The 17,501-nt window shown below is 41.7% G+C and overlaps 2 protein-coding genes across 6 annotated transcripts; both read left to right on the forward strand.

The window, feature by feature from the left end:
• Positions 1 to 49: 49 nt before the first annotated feature.
• ldhd (lactate dehydrogenase D) lies at positions 50 to 9,489 on the forward strand. 5 transcript variants are annotated; one of them, XM_061282854.1, is made up of 12 exons: positions 50 to 210; positions 664 to 776; positions 1,250 to 1,391; positions 1,794 to 1,935; positions 2,287 to 2,446; positions 2,574 to 2,773; positions 2,888 to 3,016; positions 3,226 to 3,353; positions 4,025 to 4,115; positions 4,438 to 4,549; positions 4,683 to 4,901; positions 9,410 to 9,489. In XM_061282854.1, exons 1-11 carry the CDS (start codon positions 106 to 108, stop codon positions 4,861 to 4,863), a joined length of 1,503 nt encoding a protein of 500 aa, XP_061138838.1. In that variant the 5' UTR covers positions 50 to 105; the 3' UTR covers positions 4,864 to 4,901; positions 9,410 to 9,489. The 5 variants fall into 5 exon arrangements, with proteins under 5 accessions (XP_061138838.1, XP_061138839.1, XP_061138837.1 ...); XM_061282855.1 differs by lacking the exon at positions 9,410 to 9,489 and adding an exon at positions 4,951 to 5,147 and having other exon boundaries at positions 4,683 to 4,871; XM_061282853.1 differs by lacking the exon at positions 9,410 to 9,489 and adding an exon at positions 4,951 to 5,147 and having other exon boundaries at positions 4,683 to 4,864.
• Positions 5,299 to 14,246, forward strand: znrf1 (zinc and ring finger 1). Its single transcript, XM_061282864.1, has 4 exons — positions 5,299 to 6,682; positions 9,410 to 9,505; positions 13,732 to 13,837; positions 14,131 to 14,246. Exons 1-4 carry the CDS (start codon positions 6,289 to 6,291, stop codon positions 14,186 to 14,188), a joined length of 654 nt encoding a protein of 217 aa, XP_061138848.1. The 5' UTR covers positions 5,299 to 6,288; the 3' UTR covers positions 14,189 to 14,246.
• Positions 14,247 to 17,501: the final 3,255 nt, after the last annotated feature.

The following is a 17,501-nucleotide window of genomic DNA, read 5'->3' on the forward strand; positions in this document are numbered from 1 at the left end:
CAAAGTAAAAGAGATAAAGCCACTGAAGAAGGGAAGTGTTTTAATTGCCACTTATTCTGAATCTTTAAACGGAAAACCTTGGCGTATTGATGAGAATGGACTAAAATGGTGGTATGGTACAGTAAAGGCAAAACAATGTTGCTTAAGCTGGCAGCAAGTCAGCGACTTTTTTGTCAGCGTCGCAGTTTTACAACGATTAACATCGCCAGGGTAAGTTTGCAATCATATAAGTACACGCCCGTTTTTTGTTGTTGTTTAGATAGATCGAGGTCATGTGGGCTATGTTAAATGTCAATGTACTGTGGGTAATATAATTCCAGAGTAACACATTTATTGCACGAAGTAGGTCCGTTTATGTTATTGTGCAGAAAAATGCATTTTGATATAACGAATGATTTGGTGCTAGCCGCAAATGTACTGTGTTAGCCTGTGCCCCAAGCTTTTGCAGTACTGTATTTTTGTTGGATTTATTTATTTATTTATTTATTTATTTATTTATCTATTTATTTGTTTATTTGTTTATTTGTTTGTTTATTTATTTATTTATTTAAATATTTATTTATGTATTTATTTATTTAAATATTTATTTATTTATTATACGAACATAATAAATTGAATATATATTTCGTTTATTTAATATATGCCTGTTGTGTGTCTACACAGAGTGCTGCTTTGGACAGTGCACTTTCTACATTCAGGTCAATATGTGGCGAGGATGGGGTGTCGCTGGGAACCGCTGTCAGAGAGCAACACGGCAAAGATGAATCTGTACACAGGTCAAAGCTACACGAATGTATTTGGAATTTATGTTGAGATATGTAAGCATGGCAACATTAACAACATCTATAGACAGTTAGTTCAGCAATTGATGTATGACAGCATTAGTACTCCATAAATACAATCTATTAATAAGCACTGAGCATAGAGGTAAGTGAACATGCCTTTTTGTGCCAAATTCCATGTAATTCCTTATGTGCCATTCCTTACCTTGCAATGCCATTTCCTGGGACTGTTGTAAAGCGATACACTATTTTGTAGCTTCAAACTCAGATCCAGAAAGGTGCTTCAAAAAAGCCGGAAGGTAAACGAGCTCCAGTCGGTTAATTAGAAGGATGTGGCTATAGCCCGTGGCAGGGTTTCTATTTTCTGGATCTTGATTTGAAACCTCGGCTTTTGACAAGGGCTAAACTGCAGTTTCATACCATAACTTCCTTCAGTCTAGTAATGTCCTATGTCAATGTCTGTCTAGATGTCGTCCACCAGATGTGGTGGTTTTTCCACATTGTGTGGAGGAGGTCAGTGCTCTGGCGAAAGTCTGCCATGAAAAGCGCCTGCCCATGATCCCGTTTGGTACTGGAACTGGCCTGGAGGGAGGGGTTGGAGCAGTCAAGGTGGGGGAGAATAAAATCTCATTATCAATAATATCACTAAGAACACTTTTGTGTAGTTGCTATCACCATCACGGGAGATGATCTGCACTGTAAAAACACAAATGGTGTCTCTAATTCAAATGCTTCCATACAACTACTCACCATTATGCATTTTCTGAAAGACCACACTTAGGTGAAATTCTTTAAAAAGGTCAAATAATAGCTGTAAAACAGCTATAAAAATTATAGCCCACTCCCACTCACTGGAGTGGCCCTCCGGGAAAATTCCCGGCTCTCCGGATTACCCAGCAGACCATTGATCTCTGCTGCCTCAGAACTGGTTGCAATCAACATCCCCTCAAAACCACCACAAGGGGACGCACTTGTAGTAGAATACTGAACGCATCATCCCTTTTACTTTAGGGCGGTGTGTGCTTCAGCCTCAGGAATATGGACCACATTTTGGATCTCCACCAGGAAGATTTTGATGTGACCGTAGAGCCTGGTGTGACTCGAAAAGCCCTCAATGCCCATCTGCGAGACACTGGACTGTGGTTTCCTGTTGGTCAGTCAAATACAAACCCTATGTTAACATAAGTCTCTCTTTAGTCCAGAATCTCAAATATTTATCCATATTTTTGGAATGCTGCATGAATCATAGGTTAACAAACTGCATCTGTTACTAGCCATTATGCAAATCTGCATATTTGGATTTAAAAAAAGGGCCCTCTAATTTGCTTTGTATTGTTTAAAAAAAAAACATCACCATCCACATAAAAACATTTGTTGGCTCTCATTTTGGCCATCAAGCGGCTCAATCTTACCCTCCCTCCCGCTCTCTTTCTCTCTGACTCTCTGCAGATGATTTTGCTACAATAATTTGAAAAAAATGATACTGACATCCATTTCCTCTTAGATCCTGGAGCTGATGCTTCACTTTGTGGGATGGCAGCTTGTAGTGCATCTGGTACCAATGCAGTACGCTATGGAACCATGAGAGAAAATGTTATAAACCTGGAAGTGGTACTTGCCAATGGTACTATTATTCACACCGCTGGCAAGGGCCGACGTCCCAGGTAGGACACAGGATTTGAAACATTATTAACGTTTCAAATAATGGATGGATGCCCAAGCAAACATTTGCTCTATTCGGAGCAACAGTATTGATATGCTTTTTTTTTTTTTTTCATCCATAAATTATAGGAAGACTTCAGCGGGGTACAACTTGACGAACCTTTTTGTTGGATCAGAGGGCACTCTGGGAATTATCACTAAGGCAACTCTACGCCTCTATGGTATTCCAGAAGCCATGGTGTCAGCAGTCTGCTCATTTCCTTCAGTGCAGGCTGCTGTGGATAGCACTGTGCAGATTCTTCAAGCTGGGGTAGCCATCGCTCGCATTGGTGAGCACAGGTTGCATGCGCTCGTAGACGTTAGTCTTGCCAGCAAGACTGCCTGAAAAATACTTAGATCATTTAGGATCATTGATGGCATATTTCTTTATTTTGGTGTTAAAGAATTTCTCGATGACGTGATGATCAACGCATGCAACAAGTTCAGCTCTCTGTCGTATCCCGTTACTCCAACCCTATTCCTGGAGTTCCATGGTTCTGAACAGAGCCTTGCAGAACAAGTCAACACAACTGGTGAGTTGTCAAATAATAGTCATTCGTATATTTCGATGGTCTACTTTAGTTGAAGGAAACTTATGTTAGCTCTAGAATGCTGTATAATGTATGATTCTACCACTTGCCTATATGACCACAGATTCAATTAGCTGTATTCTGCTGTCTGCAGAATGATGTCATTTTTACTTCCCAAAAATTCATGCTCGGTCTTTGTCATGTACCCACAGAAGAAATCACACAGAGTAATCATGGCTCTGATTTTCAATGGGCTAGAGATGCAGAAACACGAAACCGATTGTGGAAAGCTCGTCATGACGCCTGGTATGCTGCACAGGCACTAAGACCTGGTTGCAAGGTAAGATATTGTAGCTCTGTGCTGCTTTGTGGAATGAAGATGTTCAGCGCAAATCCCACAACAGAACAGAAGTGAAAAATAATAGCGCACCTTATTTGTTTGGTTGACTACCATATTGTTGCAAGCAGCAAGTTCTGTAAGCAGCAGTATACATTCAATCAAGAACATAGCTGGACATGAAAATACGGAGGTTTTATCGAGCAGCCATATAAAAATCAAAAGACCAACATTCAGCCTATCCCAGGAGTCTTTGGGGGAAAGGCGGGGTACACCTCGGAACCTGTCACTAGCCAATTGCAGGTCACATATAGATGAAAATCCATTCACTCTCACAACGGACAATTTGGAGAGGTTGATCGGCCCTACCATGAATGCCTTTTGGAATGTGGGAGGAAACCTGAGTCCCCAAAGGAGTCCCGGAGTAAACATGCAAACTTCGCACAGGAAGACCGAAACCGGAATCGAACCCTGCACCTCTAAAGTGTTAGACGGACGTACTAACCAGTGTTTCACCACAACAGTATAACATAATGAATTTGGCATCCTGTAATTGTGAAAAGTCAACCTAGCATTAAAGCACTGTGGTTTATAGCCAGCCCTTTAATACAATTGTTGTTTTCTTACAAAAACCTTTTAAATGTGGTTGACAAATTTCCCGTTTTGTGTTGTAGGCCTATTCTACAGATGTCTGTGTTCCTATTTCCCAACTGCCTCATATCATTGTGGAGACAAAGGCCGACCTGATTCAGAACAAACTCACAGGTGAGCACAGTGCAATTGCGAAGGTTCTTTTCTTCATGCCATCACTGCCACACAACATAAAGTTTGTTTAAAATAAAACGTGACGATAAATTATAACTAGAAAATGCAATTTCGGGTAAGTGGGAAGTTGTGGAATAGGTAGGCAAAAGATGCACAATGTGGACATCATCGAGCGCTACCGTGGATGAATCTGATTTCTTCCAGAATTTCTCATTCTCATGTTTATCACAAAACAACTGAATGACAGTGTTATTGTTTTGCAAGTAAAAGGGATCCCCCTCCCCCCCCCTCCAATGTTCTGCCCTCTGTAACGCTCGTGCAGGTCCCATCGCAGGTCATGTGGGTGATGGGAACTTTCACTGTCTGATGTTAGTTGATCCCAATGACCCAGAAGAACTGCATAGGGTCCATCTGTTCAGTGAAAGGTTGGCAAGGTAATTTCTTTCAACCTCTTTGTATTGTTTAGTGACCAATATATGCAGAAATCTTGGCAATTCCAATGTTCTCACACTTTTCCTTGACTTTGTATGTTTGGCCTGAAAACAACATTGCCTTGTTTTCTTCCAGGCGGGCCTTGGCTATGAATGGTACATGCACAGGGGAGCACGGAGTGGGTCTGGGCAAGCGAGCACTGCTCCATGAAGAGATGGGATCCCTGACGATGCAGGTCATGCAGAGCATCAAGGATGATCTTGACCCAAACAACTTAATGAATCCGGGGAAGGTTCTGCTGCCAAGAGAGCCTTGAAGTATGAAGCAAGTAACAAAATTGTGTGCAAAAGTATGGTGAGTATAAGTGTGTATAAGTGTGGTAAATTCTTCTATTTTTCTGCAGATTAAAAATCTGGGAGTATGACAGATGAATATATGCAAGGGATCAACATTTCAGATTTTATTTCAAGTTATTTACATCTGGATAGGAATTTAATTAACGAATTATTTATCATTCATGAACTCTGGGTGTTAGTAATTAAAAAAAAAAAAACTTTCATATTTTCATTGTATACCTGCCAATAAAGGCATTCTATTGTATATTTATGAAAAAAATCATTATGACTTGACAGTGGTGGCTCCTTTCAGCGTTTCCCTTCAGGCAGATCATGTCTGTTGTTATGACAACAGCATAGATTAGCATCTATTGCATTAAGTATGGTTTATTTTATGACGGTTGCAAGGCAAGCGCACATATACCCACACACTCTTAGAGAAAATAATTTGTAACAAAACATTTGACCAAGTAATTTAGCATATGGTGGGGAATTTGACAACATAGAAATGGCAGAAAAAAATGGGATGAGATATAAGAACCATCCCCATCAATTAAGAAATAAATGATTTGTTTTTTGTGCACCTTGGCAGTACATTGACCCTGTCCAAAATATCAATGTACAATAAGAAAGGCACGTGTCGCAGACTCCTCCACAAAGTTCGATTACATGTTTATTTTGCTACATATATCAGATCCAAATATTCTTGTAAATTGAAGTCATGAATTGTTGCATGTCGGACAGTCGACCTATCTATATTTATTATCGGAGTTTGCGCCTCTTTGCATTGTCTGGCGTGTCGCGGCGGCGGAAGGTACATGAGGGCGGGGCAAGAGATCCCAATTTCCAGTGCGACTGCTTGGTTGGATGCTGGCAGATCGAAGAGATAAACACCATCGCGGACATATTGCCGTGTCACGGCTGCCAGACAGACCAGCAACAGTTGTCACCATGTCTGAGCCGAGATGAGACAGGAGCGGCGGAGCGAATATTGCGGCGGCGCTGCTGCTGAGACGCAAACTCGTTTATCACCTGGGACGGTCAGGGGGAGTCTTGTATGTGTGTCACCGTGCGTGCGTGTGTCATCCTGGACTATCTGCGTCACTTAGCGTGTCAGCAGCATCCTCCCGGTGCTGTCGGGGGTTGTCTGGGAGAGCTGAATCCAGACGACCGGGCTGGCCAATGATCCGCTCAGCGGGGAAACGAGCTGTTGCGTCTGCACCGAGTCACAGCTGACGAGTCTGCGGAGTCGGACACACAAGAGCGCCAGGGACAGACAGACAGACAGACAGAGGGGAGCGAGAGGAGGGGGGCGGACAGCCTGTTACGGCTCCCTCGACCCTTTGCGGATCGAGCAGAGCCCCCTCCCGCTTTGACCAACAAACCCCCCGCCCCCCGTTTGTTGGATGGGGGGGAAGCAGAGCACGGCGGGGCGGTCCCGGGGTGCTTTTCCCGGTGTTTCTACGGATGACAGCGCGGTACCACCATCGGCCCATTTCGGCCACTACCGGTCGAGCGGCACCATGGGCCTACGGAGCCGCTCGGTGAGCTCCGTGGCCGCGATGGACATTGAGCAATCTCCCACTGTGCCCTTCGGCTTTTACACCCCCAGAGGTACGGACTCGGATCGCGCTGGAGGCGGGTCAGGGGGCACACCTGCAGGGTCTCACGGAACCGTCCACCAGGACGGTGGCGGTGGACGGCATCACACAGACGGAGTGCTCTATCTGGGATCCCGGGGGTCGCTGGCTGACACCTTGCCCCTGCACATCGCTCCCCGCTGGTTCAGTGCGCACAGCGGTAAGAGTGATCCGCACACGAGAGGCGCGTAGCACTCCCTCACGCCCCTTACAGCCAGTAACGTGCAGGGCAGGCAGCCTGCAGCCAAACGTTTAATGCGATTTAAGGTTAGTCTTGTTCACTGTTTGTGGAAGACCCCAAATGCAGACTGAACTGAAAATGACTGGTAACTTCAGTGCCGCAATACATTTTCCTTTTAGCTTTTGAATTTTATTATGTTAATGTCGTGTGGTAAATGGGTATTCTTATACACTACATAGAAAATATTCCAAATGTTTCATTTGAAACGTTTGTTTAGCCGTGATGGATATTGTCAGAATCATTTATTCTGCTATGTTCATTAGTAAAATTGCATTTTAGTTTAGAGTTGTCTAATCCTTCTGTTTGGTCTAGGGACAAATTTCAGTCGAATGTACAACCTCCATGATAAACACACATTCCAATTGTTAATTCCAATTCCAATTCTCGATACAGCTCTTTATCGAATCTACTTCCAAGTGATCATAGTGTTGGGGCTGGGCAGTGAATGAATGTGTTGTGTTGAACTTAACATTGGAAGTAGGTTGTGTGTCAAAAAGCCTTGTGGCGCTGTCTGTATACAGTAGGTCAGTCCTTGTTGTGTGAAATGACATGAATAAGCCTGTTGCTAAATCTGGCTGAGTCAATTAGCTCAACGATTAAAGTCCAAGGAGGGAGGGAGCAGAAACCGGATAAGATGGAAAATAGTGTGAGGCGTGGAAGCATGGTATGAAAGGGAGGGAGCAGGTTGAGCAGGATTTGTGCTTATCTGCAGATTGCATGATTCACTATCAAATATTTTGATGTGAGATTTGGCATTTCAATCACAAATTCCTAACCACATGACCACAGCTCCTTCAATGCATGTACATACAATAGATGGGCAGAAATCCAGAAGGGAGATGCACACCAACATCCACAGCAGACACAAACAGGCCCCTAGGCTCTCATTACTGAAGCCCCAGCCAGCTCACAGCAGGAGAATAACAACTTGGATATCCGTCAGCAGCTCGGTTGTTTTGCCTTTGCCTGGCCACTGATCTTTACGTATGTGTGAGGAGGACAGAGTTGGATGAAAGGAAGTCGGGAGTAGGTTTGAAAATACCAGGATTTCCATCCATCCATCCATCCATCCATCCATCCATCCATCCATCCATCCATCCATCCATCCATCCATCCATCCATCCATCCATCCATCCATCCATCCATTCGTTTTCTCATGGGAACTCTGGGTTTCTTTCTCCCACCTAAAAAAATACATGAACAATGTATATGTAGCTGTAATTTAAGACTAGAAATTGGCCTTCGCTGTAAATGTGAACAAATCTAAAGGTACCCTGAGATTGGTTTGCCAAAAGCCAACTGGGATAGGCTCCAGTGCCAGAGGAAATGGATGAATGGATGCCCCCTTCATTTTTGTTGCATCATAAAGCAACAGCATGCTAAACTGGATTTTTCTGGTCAATTTAATAAGTTAAAGTGCCCATGTTAGGTAGAATGTGAAGGCATTTGTGATGAGGTCTATGGTTTTCAAATATACTGCTCCGACTTTTAACATTGTTGCGGTCACATCTTCATTTTTGTCTTGTATTACACGCTGATAACTGCTGGGTTGAAAATTGTACCCACCCAGGAAGTCAGTTTGACCCAACCTTTGGTTGTTTTGGAAAAAAACATGTTGGGTTCTTTTGTACAAAAATGGATTGTTTGTGCAATTTTCACTCAGTATTTTTAAGGGTGTATGGAAGAAAATTGAGAAAACCACTTCATAAATGCCAACTGGTTCAGGTGTCCCCCGCCTACTGCCCGATGACTCCAGCAATATGTAATTGAAAGCTCTCCTTTCTACACTCCCATCATCCATCCTCTCCACTTCCCCTGTCTCCATCTATCTATTTCTTTCTCCTGTTCCCATGGAAACGGTTGGTCATTTCAGAAAGGTATTGAGATGTTTTTGGTGAGAGTTGTAAGGAATGATGTCATAGAGCTTTTTTGGTGAGAGTTGTAAGGAACGATGTCATAGAGCCAATGTTTTTCCGGCATGCCGCTTTTGGTTATGATGGCAGACGACGACAGATTTTCTGCCTGCCCACCGTCGAGAACAGAAGGACTTTCTGGAGTGATGTGTGTTTTCTCTTTCACATAACAACTGTTTTTGAAGATGGCACATCTAAAAGGTAGAACGAGCTCATGATTGAATGTGTGTTCCCATGTCAAGAACAGGAAGTGGCCACTTCCATTCACACACAAACAACAGCACACATCTCAGTTAAGTTGTTGTCTGCAATATTGACAGCAGTGAAATCAGGCGATTGATTGTAAGCCAAGTAAATAATGACACTTGCTGTGAGTCCGAGTCTGAGCATGGAGAGAGACAGAAAGTAAGCATATGGTTACTTTTAAAGTGCTGTAACTGGTGACAAATACAGGATTACAATTTGCAATTAAATTTGCAAAACTACAACTGTGGGGAATATAGACTTATTAAGAAAAAGATCTAGAATTGTGCTGCAGACTTTAATAAATTTTGCATGAAGAAATTTATTGTGAGAAATACGTGATATATGGATATGTGTTACTAGAGTACTGCCTAAAACATCATTATGGCTTATCTACAAAAAGACACAACAAATGGACCAAGAGCAAATACAACTGACACAATTTCTTTTTTTCTTTTATTCCTTGACTTATTCTGTGGTGTTCTTTTAGGATTCAAGTGTCCTGTGTGCTCCAAATCTGTGGCATCCACTGAAATGGAAGTTCACTTCATCATGTGTCTGAGCAAGCCTCGACTCTCATACAATGGTGAGCATCATCTCAGCAACTTTCTCTTTTTTTAAATGACTAATTTACCCTTGAACAAAACATGGAGTCCGGTTCCCTTTCCTGGCTGCTGCTCGATCGAGGGACAAGATAAATGTTAGCTGAAAGGATGCTTGAAAGAGGCATGTGTATTTCCCCACCCAATATAGGCATGTTTGTAAGACATGCCAAATATTACAATTACAAATATGCCAGTGACATACAATTTGAAGGCTTATAGCACCTGGAAAAATATGCCTATAAAACCCGAGTGATTTATAAAGCACTCCTGAAACCTGTTTTTACTGGAAATTCAACAATACTGTCAATGCCTACTAAATAATCTCAGCCCCTGTAGCAGATAGAAACATAATTCCAAAAAACATTTGAGAGGTTATAAAATAAATGTAAGCTTATGTCTTTCAACATCCAATCGAATTTTTACAAATTCTACCTTCATCTCTGGGGATAGGTGAAAACAGCCTTGATTAAAATGAGTCCTCCATTCTGACTCAAAGCCTTCCAAATCTTCTTCTTCTCCTTCCCTGTTGTCTGCAAACCTAATTTTAGCCCCAAATCCAGATCGAATGGTTCCTCTGGTTTGAAGTCCTCAAGCGCGTGGTCACTTATTTTGGAATTCCTACGTCTTACCATGCTCGAAAAAAATACCCCGGGGATGAGCCATTTGTGGTCGGGGTTTAAAGGTCGAAATGTATAACAGCGCTCTTGGCCGTAGTGGTTGAGACGCAGTAATTCACTTCGGATTTGAATGGGTTAATAGACAATAAAGCAATCAGTGGTTCAGAAGATGAACTGATAAATTAATAATTATATCCTCTATATACAGTATATACACTAAGATGGGTGCGTTACCAAATTTTGCCGCTTCATCATTCGTTCTTAGTACTTGATCTGGGCAAACATTGTCGGTCTGTCCTTTTTTATAATGTAATAATAATAATACATTTTATTTATAAGGCGCCTTTCAAGGCACTCAAGGTCATCTGTTTGTCCCCAAGTAGTTCTTCAAGCCACAGTCGTTCAAGAGTCACATAATTCACAAGCAGCTGTGTGCTTGAGGGATAACAAGAATAAAGTAGCTGTGGTTGTTATGTCTTTCATTGTTGCTTGAGGAAATGAAAAAAAGTGTATCTTTTTCTCTCACTAAAAGAAGTAATGCCCCACTTCTTCTCTGGTACATGTGGTAGGAGTGACACTGCACAAGTAAGTGAACACCTGCGAACAAATTGACCTGAGGTTGTTGCAATGTTATGAAAAGAAAGCATGTCTTGTTTTTCAAATATACAATACGAGGAGTCATTAAAATCGGTAAAGCACGAGCAGGAAGGGCAGAACATCACATGGTTGCTGCGCAAGTATAACACGCATTTGCGAGCACTTTCAGAACATGGGTAACTTACAAACACCACACCAAATCATGATTACATTTTGATCAAGAATCAGCTAGACATGGCAATGCCTCTTGTTTGTTCTTTGAATCCAGTTCCTTTTTCATTTGGGTGATGGACTTCCTCTTCTCCTGCTGGAAGGCATGTGATTGACAGCTGCCATGTTAATTCTTTGTCCCAAGCAACTGAGATTGACAGTGACATGGTTTGCTCAAGACTGTGCACATGTACTCTGATATGAACCAGGAGGTCACCTTGTCGATACCAGTGTACGTGGGTGTGTGCCATACATCCAGTAAACGTGCAAATGTGGTATTTCTCTCGATAATCGTGATGATGTAACTACTCGTAAAGGGGTGGGGCCCAATTTCCAGCTCCGCAAATAGCACCTTGCTAGGCCCATGAGACCCATGCTGTAAAAAAAAGTGATGCAAGTTTAAGGCCTGAAGCTGAATTTGGGCTTAGGCAAAAAAAGAAGCTTGAGTGACATAGACAGAGTGAGCAGAATAAAACTGTCTTTAAGAAGATGGGATCCGCAGTGATGGAGTGCCCTGATGGCTGATAATGAATACGACAAGCGAGGGTAAAAGGAGAAACTGTCTCATTCCTCTTTTTTTTTTGGTCTGAAAGTCTAGCTGACCAGTCATTTTTTATTTCCAGCAAATTATTACATTTCACATATTTTAAGGCCCGGCTGTCCCCCTTTTTGTTTTTCACCCAAAGTGAGACCAACAAGACAAGTGCAATCATATCTTCTTTCCCAGCATGCCTGTATTGTCAGTCACCTAGCTCTACTACTTAACAGCCGTTATGCACACAGACATTCCTTGTACCTTACGTGTCACCATGTCCTTGTCCGCATCGATGCTAGAAAGCTTGACTCCCCGTTTCCTTGTGATTCGGTCCTTGTGAATGTTTGAAACTTTGCAAATGTATTGCTTTTTTTTTTATGTCTGGAAAAGTAGGACTGTAGCTTGCAGAATGTTACCCTCTGTAATATTGGACTGCAATGACCCAGTTTTGAAACTGAGAAGGATATTTTCAGCTCACAACAGGGGTTAACAGATTAATGCAAGATACATACATAAAAAAACATTTTTAATTAATCATCACATCTTGGACACTCAGAAATCCTAGGTTTCATTTGATGTTAGATTAAGGCGATAAACACAAAATGATGTGTATTTTTTGCTGAGCTTTTAAATTGACCTAAATCAATGGGAAGATTATCTTTAATTTAAGAATAAAAAGCCTGAAGTAGAAATTGAATGTTAAATCAGTTGATCAGTAGCGTCTAGGGAGTTGATTAATCTCCGCTTCCTATTTGGATTGACACACTGGAGAAATTAAACAGGAGAAAGGGCCTGCTGCATAGACGTGGGCTTGCTGCATGGACGTGCCCTGCAATTTCATTGAGGTGTTTTCAGAGGGATGAGAGATGCTGAGAGAGAGCAACCAATAGAACAATAGAAAAATGGGAAGAGAGGAGAGCAGGTTGATGGAAGCTTGTTTGAGCAGCTAAGCTGATTTGCAGTCAGAGCATATGTCTCCTGTCTCTTTGTGCATCTCACAGTCTATCTCTCTGTCCTTATCTGCCCCACATTCTGCCTGGAACACTGCAAAACACCTTTTATGCTGCTCTAGAAACCGCTAATTAAAAATGTATATGCTATAATTAGGTATGATATATGATGGGGATTTTTTTTTTTTTTTTTGAAGAATATTTTTCCATACAGTGTCATGATTATTTTGTGGGTATTGATGCATTGGCAAAAATGTAATTGTCCTTCATGTTTATTTAATGTGATGTTTTTGTAACTTTTGTAACTCGGTTCCGCCTTTCCGCAGACTGACTTTTGACTTGCTATGCCTCGCGTCAGCCAGTCAGCTTTAAGGAATGTGTCACGTGATTTTCTGTGGGCCAAAGGTTTTTGATCAGGCTCTTTGACGAAGATGATACGACGACCTGGTTGTCCGGAGATGTAACTGTACTGAAGCTGAACTCCAGTAGAACACGGCATATTGTTGGCACTGACTGCTACAAAGAGAGAGTGTGCGTGTGTGTGTGTGTGTACTTAAAAACGGGAAAGTATTGATCCCTTAATAAAAAACATTGATTTAATGTACGTCTGTCATATTGTACACCAGAGAAAATTCTATATTCAAGCCAAGGAAAGTTCAAATTGTTCTGGACCACTTTTTTGAATATCGTGGCTCATCTTGAGAAGCTCTCAGACTAAATCCATTCTTTTTTTTTTCTATTTTTCCATGTACGTATTATGTCTCACGTGTCTGTGCAATCAGCACCTTGGATAGTTCTGTATCTCAGGTCCTGCCCCTCCCATCCTGTGACTGACATTGCTTTCAGCCAGGCCCTGCAAGTAATCACCACTTATTGCCTGTTCATCACCACACCTGCCCCCGGCTTATAAACTCCCGTCACTCCTGGACGGTTCTTCTACCTTTCGGGTTGTTACCTGTTCCTGCTCTTTGACTATTACCAATTCTGACGCCTGTTGGCGACCGAGCTTGCCTGTTTTCCTGACCATTCCTGAACGCTGCACGGCATGTCCCTGACCATGTTCAAATTTTGGCTGGTGCAACTTTTATGCAGGTTTGGTTTATAGTCCGAAAATTACGGCAATTTCTGTATTGTGAAAAAAGGCATTTTAATTGTGTGGTATTTTTTTTTAATCTCAATAACGTGCAACTGTGTACTGACTAATCAACCTTTTCTCCAAATGACTGTTTAAAATGGTTGCGTTCAAGATGCATATATTTAGCGACTTTAATCTCTTTATGTATGTTTGCCACCTTTAGATGACGTGTTGATGAAGGATGCTGGCGAGTGCGTGATCTGTCTTGAGGAACTGCAGCAAGGAGACACCATAGCCAGACTGCCGTGCCTGTGTATCTACCACAAAAGGTGATGCAAAGATGAAAAATTGTTATTTGTCTTTATTATGCTTTGATTTGACATCAATTTAGACTAGAATGAGATTGACATCCCTGCTATGCATTGTTGGGTGATATAACATGATTTACATTATGCAAGTATTCAGAACGGTTTTGCTGTTTTAAAACAATGTTTTTGCGTCTTCTCTTTTTCATCTTTGTGTTTTATGTGTCTGTGTTGAATGACATTTTCTGAGAAACTGGTATTGACTTCACTCTTATCTTTCAAAACATTAATTGTGCATGTTTCCTCCGCTTTTGCAGCTGTATAGACTCATGGTTTGAGATTAATCGGTCCTGCCCAGAACACCCATTTGACTGACTGACCATGGGCCCGCTGACAATATTGTTCAAGGTGAAGTAACTGCCTCCTTTGAGGGGTACGCAAACACATAACGGTGAAAATATCAAATTAGGAGATCTGAAAAACAGTTTGTACTCTTATTTGTCATGCCTTGGCACTCAATGAAATGAAATTAACCTTACCACACTGTTTTCAATAGCGATAACTGCTAAGTGGGTCAAACTAATTTTTGCTCGTAGTCTAACCGAGGTATGTTTTTCAACGAGTTAAAATGACTCAAGGATCTCTCTCTGCAGATGCAACTACCAGAGACATGGTCAGGGATACAATAAAGAAGACTGTCAAAAAAGTTTTGCATCCTATGTTGCTCAATCTGCCTTGTGAAAATATTTGCTTACCTCCACACCCCTTTTTTTCTCTTTCTGTCACTAGGGTAGCTCACAGTCGTGCCATGGAAATCTGGACACACATTCAACAAAACCAGAAGAAACAAACAAATATGAATATTCCATCCAAGGAAGAGAACTTCTAAAAATGAACCAACCAAAATATTTGCCACACGAACAAGTGGCTCATGATGAGAACTTTGGATTTGAAAGAGACCTTATGCAGTATCTGCTGAATAGAATGAAGACAACCCAGTCCGTCAAAGAGCTTCACCTGCCTCATCTCGCTCCCCATACTTGTGTGTGCCCACTTGCCTCTGTCCCGTGTCCAGATCCTCCTTGTCAAGATCAGGATCTGCCAGTACTTTCTCTTCAGCGCTCTCCATGGCCTTAACTGGGGAAGAGAGAGGAAGCAGACTTGAGTATGAACGGAAACTGGAATCAAATGACACCAGGAAAAGAGAATAGGAGCACAAGGAAACCAAGTTGTAATGAACAAGATGGAAGCATCTTGTACAATATTCAGTGCGTCGCTCACTTGTCAACTCCTCAATGACGTCATAACATACTGGGTCTCATTGCTCAGCCGTTCTGCCCCCCCCCCCCTTCTTCTGCGCTCTTCCTTGCCAGTTTGACAAAGAATAATCTGAATGTTCCTTAAATAGTGAGGGGAAACTGATCTGATTTGGAGAAATGCCAACCGCATAGATTGAGGCAGGATGGAGTGGAGGTCTGCTGAGAAACAGTCTAAGCGTGCTAACTCCCATTTGAGAGAAGACAAAGGCCAGTAATGTCTGGCAACATTGTCTCTCTGGCTGTGTAACACATTTCGGATACTGCATTGTCGGGCTTTCATGCATGTTTGTCTGAGTAAAAGGTTGGAGGCTGACTGGGACAGTGCTCTGTGTGCCTGTGTGTTGGTCCGCTGATTCAAATGTTGACAGCTAGACGTCGATGTCCCCTGTGTCTGACTGGCAGTCCTCCCTTTACTTTGCTGATGTTTACAGCTACTGCGAAGCTACGTAAGTGACAAATTGTACACATGTACCTCTTGGTTTGACTTTCTTCTTTTAGATGAGCTGGATTTTTCATATGCTCTTACGTTGTGAGAATCTCAAGAGTATGAGTGTCTCAATGTGTTCCACTTTTTGATCAATGCTACTCTTCCTGCTAGCGTGGATAAGATTGCTTGAAGCTGAACCGGAAATGTGAGCCAATTGGTCCCTAAAATAGACGCTGCGGTCCCATTGTAGATCAATCAAAGGGGCTCATTTGCTTTTTTTGTTCATATATTCACAATATTTGTTCAATATTGCAATCATGCCAGCTGCTACTCACACTTTAGAATGCCGAGAGCTGATTTACGAAGACTGCTACAAAAGCAAAACGTGCATAAACAAAGCTACTGTAAACAAATGGTGGAATAAATTGTGCTAGATGACATTCTGCTTCGATGGACATGCGCTTTGTTTTAATTGAATGTTTTAATCATGTAAATGGTGAAATATTTAAAATTACATGAAATACATAAAATGCTGCAATATGAGCAGAAAATGGACGATATTTGACCAAAGTAAGATGAACGAGAGCATTTCTGAAGACACTTGGTCTGCCATCTAGGTTTTTTAACAATCGTCATGCACAAGCATAAGAATAGTTTGTTTAAAAAGTTGCCTGGAGAGGTGAAAACTTAATACTGGTTCAAATAATTAGGCTGTTCTGTTCCAATGCTTTAAAATGAGGGTAGCAACACATTAAAGAAAACATCCATCCATTTTCTGAACCGCTTATTAATTTCATAAAACATCGTTTTGGGACAATAAAAGTAGAACAAATACAGTATATCCGAATTCATAAAAGTAACCAATTACAGTCAAAATTCAAATTATTCAACTGTAGCAGGAAAAACCTGAGTCAATTAAAGTCACAAAATTTTACTTTCATAAAACATTGTTTTGGGACAAATAAAGTACAACAAATACAGTACATACTAATTCACAAAAGTAAACATATACATTGAAAATTCAAATTATTCAACTGTAGCAGGAAAAATGATATTTGACAGAAAAAAACACGGAAATCCGCGGATCCAGGGAAAATTCTCATCCCTGCTCCACAGACACCTTTGAGTTCCAGGGATCCAAAGTCTCTCGGAATCTGAAATGAACCGGCCACATAGACGCTGCCCGGAAGAAGGCCCAGCAGAAGCTATACTTTCTAAGACAGCTCAGGAAGTTCAACCTGCCACAGAAGCTGCTGCAGACCTTCTATACTGCCATCATTCAGTCTATCCTCTGCACCTCCATCACTGTCTGGTTTGGATCGGCCACCAAACAAGACAAGCACAGACTGCAACGGACAATCAGCACTGCAGAAAAGATCATCGAGACCAACCTCCCATTTATCCGGGACTTGTACCTCTCCAGGACCAGGTAAGGTGCAAGTAACATGTCTACAGATCCTTCTCCCCCAGGTCACAGTCTGTTCGAACTACTCCCCTCCTGGGAGTTTAAGATCAGGGGATGTTTGAGAAATGTCAATTTTCACACGTCCTGAATGTTGTTAGTCACCTACATTTTGAACGGAGGCTGAGATCTACCGGAGTCAAATTCCTTGTTTGGCATGCCCTAACGTGGCCAATAAACTTCTTGAATCTTGATAGCAAACAATGTAGCCTACTTCAATAACTTATCAACATAATCTAAGTTAAATAATTCAGAAGAGAGGATTTTATTGGTCATTTGAAGAAGATAACATGTTTACGTTGCAAAAGTGTGAAGTTTTGGACTCCTTCCCTTTGGTATTGTGTGGCCATCGAGATACGCCATTGTCCATAGCCATAATGTTAGCACTGAAGTTTATGTGTACCGTAATTTTCGGACTATAAATCGCACCGAAGTATAAATCGCACCAGCCATAAAATGCCCAAAAAAGTGAAAAAAAAA

The sequence above is a fragment of the Syngnathus typhle genome, linkage group LG7 (assembly GCF_033458585.1).
Source record: "Syngnathus typhle isolate RoL2023-S1 ecotype Sweden linkage group LG7, RoL_Styp_1.0, whole genome shotgun sequence".
NCBI classification, from domain to species: domain Eukaryota; kingdom Metazoa; phylum Chordata; class Actinopteri; order Syngnathiformes; family Syngnathidae; genus Syngnathus; species Syngnathus typhle.

Bases quoted from the DNA above. Each gene is read 5' to 3' on its own strand.
- ldhd (XM_061282854.1), top strand. From the start codon at position 106: ATGGTGGTATGGTACAGTAAAGGCAAAACAATGTTGCTTAAGCTGGCA. The intron at 211-663 runs GTAAGTTTGCAA...GTGTCTACACAG, and splicing joins CAACGATTAACATCGCCAGG to AGTGCTGCTTTGGACAGTGC. The intron at 1,936-2,286 runs GTCAGTCAAATA...ATTTCCTCTTAG, and splicing joins TGGACTGTGGTTTCCTGTTG to ATCCTGGAGCTGATGCTTCA.
- znrf1 (XM_061282864.1), top strand. From the start codon at position 6,289: ATGGGGGGGAAGCAGAGCACGGCGGGGCGGTCCCGGGGTGCTTTTCCC. The intron at 6,683-9,409 runs GTAAGAGTGATC...GTGTTCTTTTAG, and splicing joins CTGGTTCAGTGCGCACAGCG to GATTCAAGTGTCCTGTGTGC. The intron at 9,506-13,731 runs GTGAGCATCATC...TGCCACCTTTAG, and splicing joins GCCTCGACTCTCATACAATG to ATGACGTGTTGATGAAGGAT.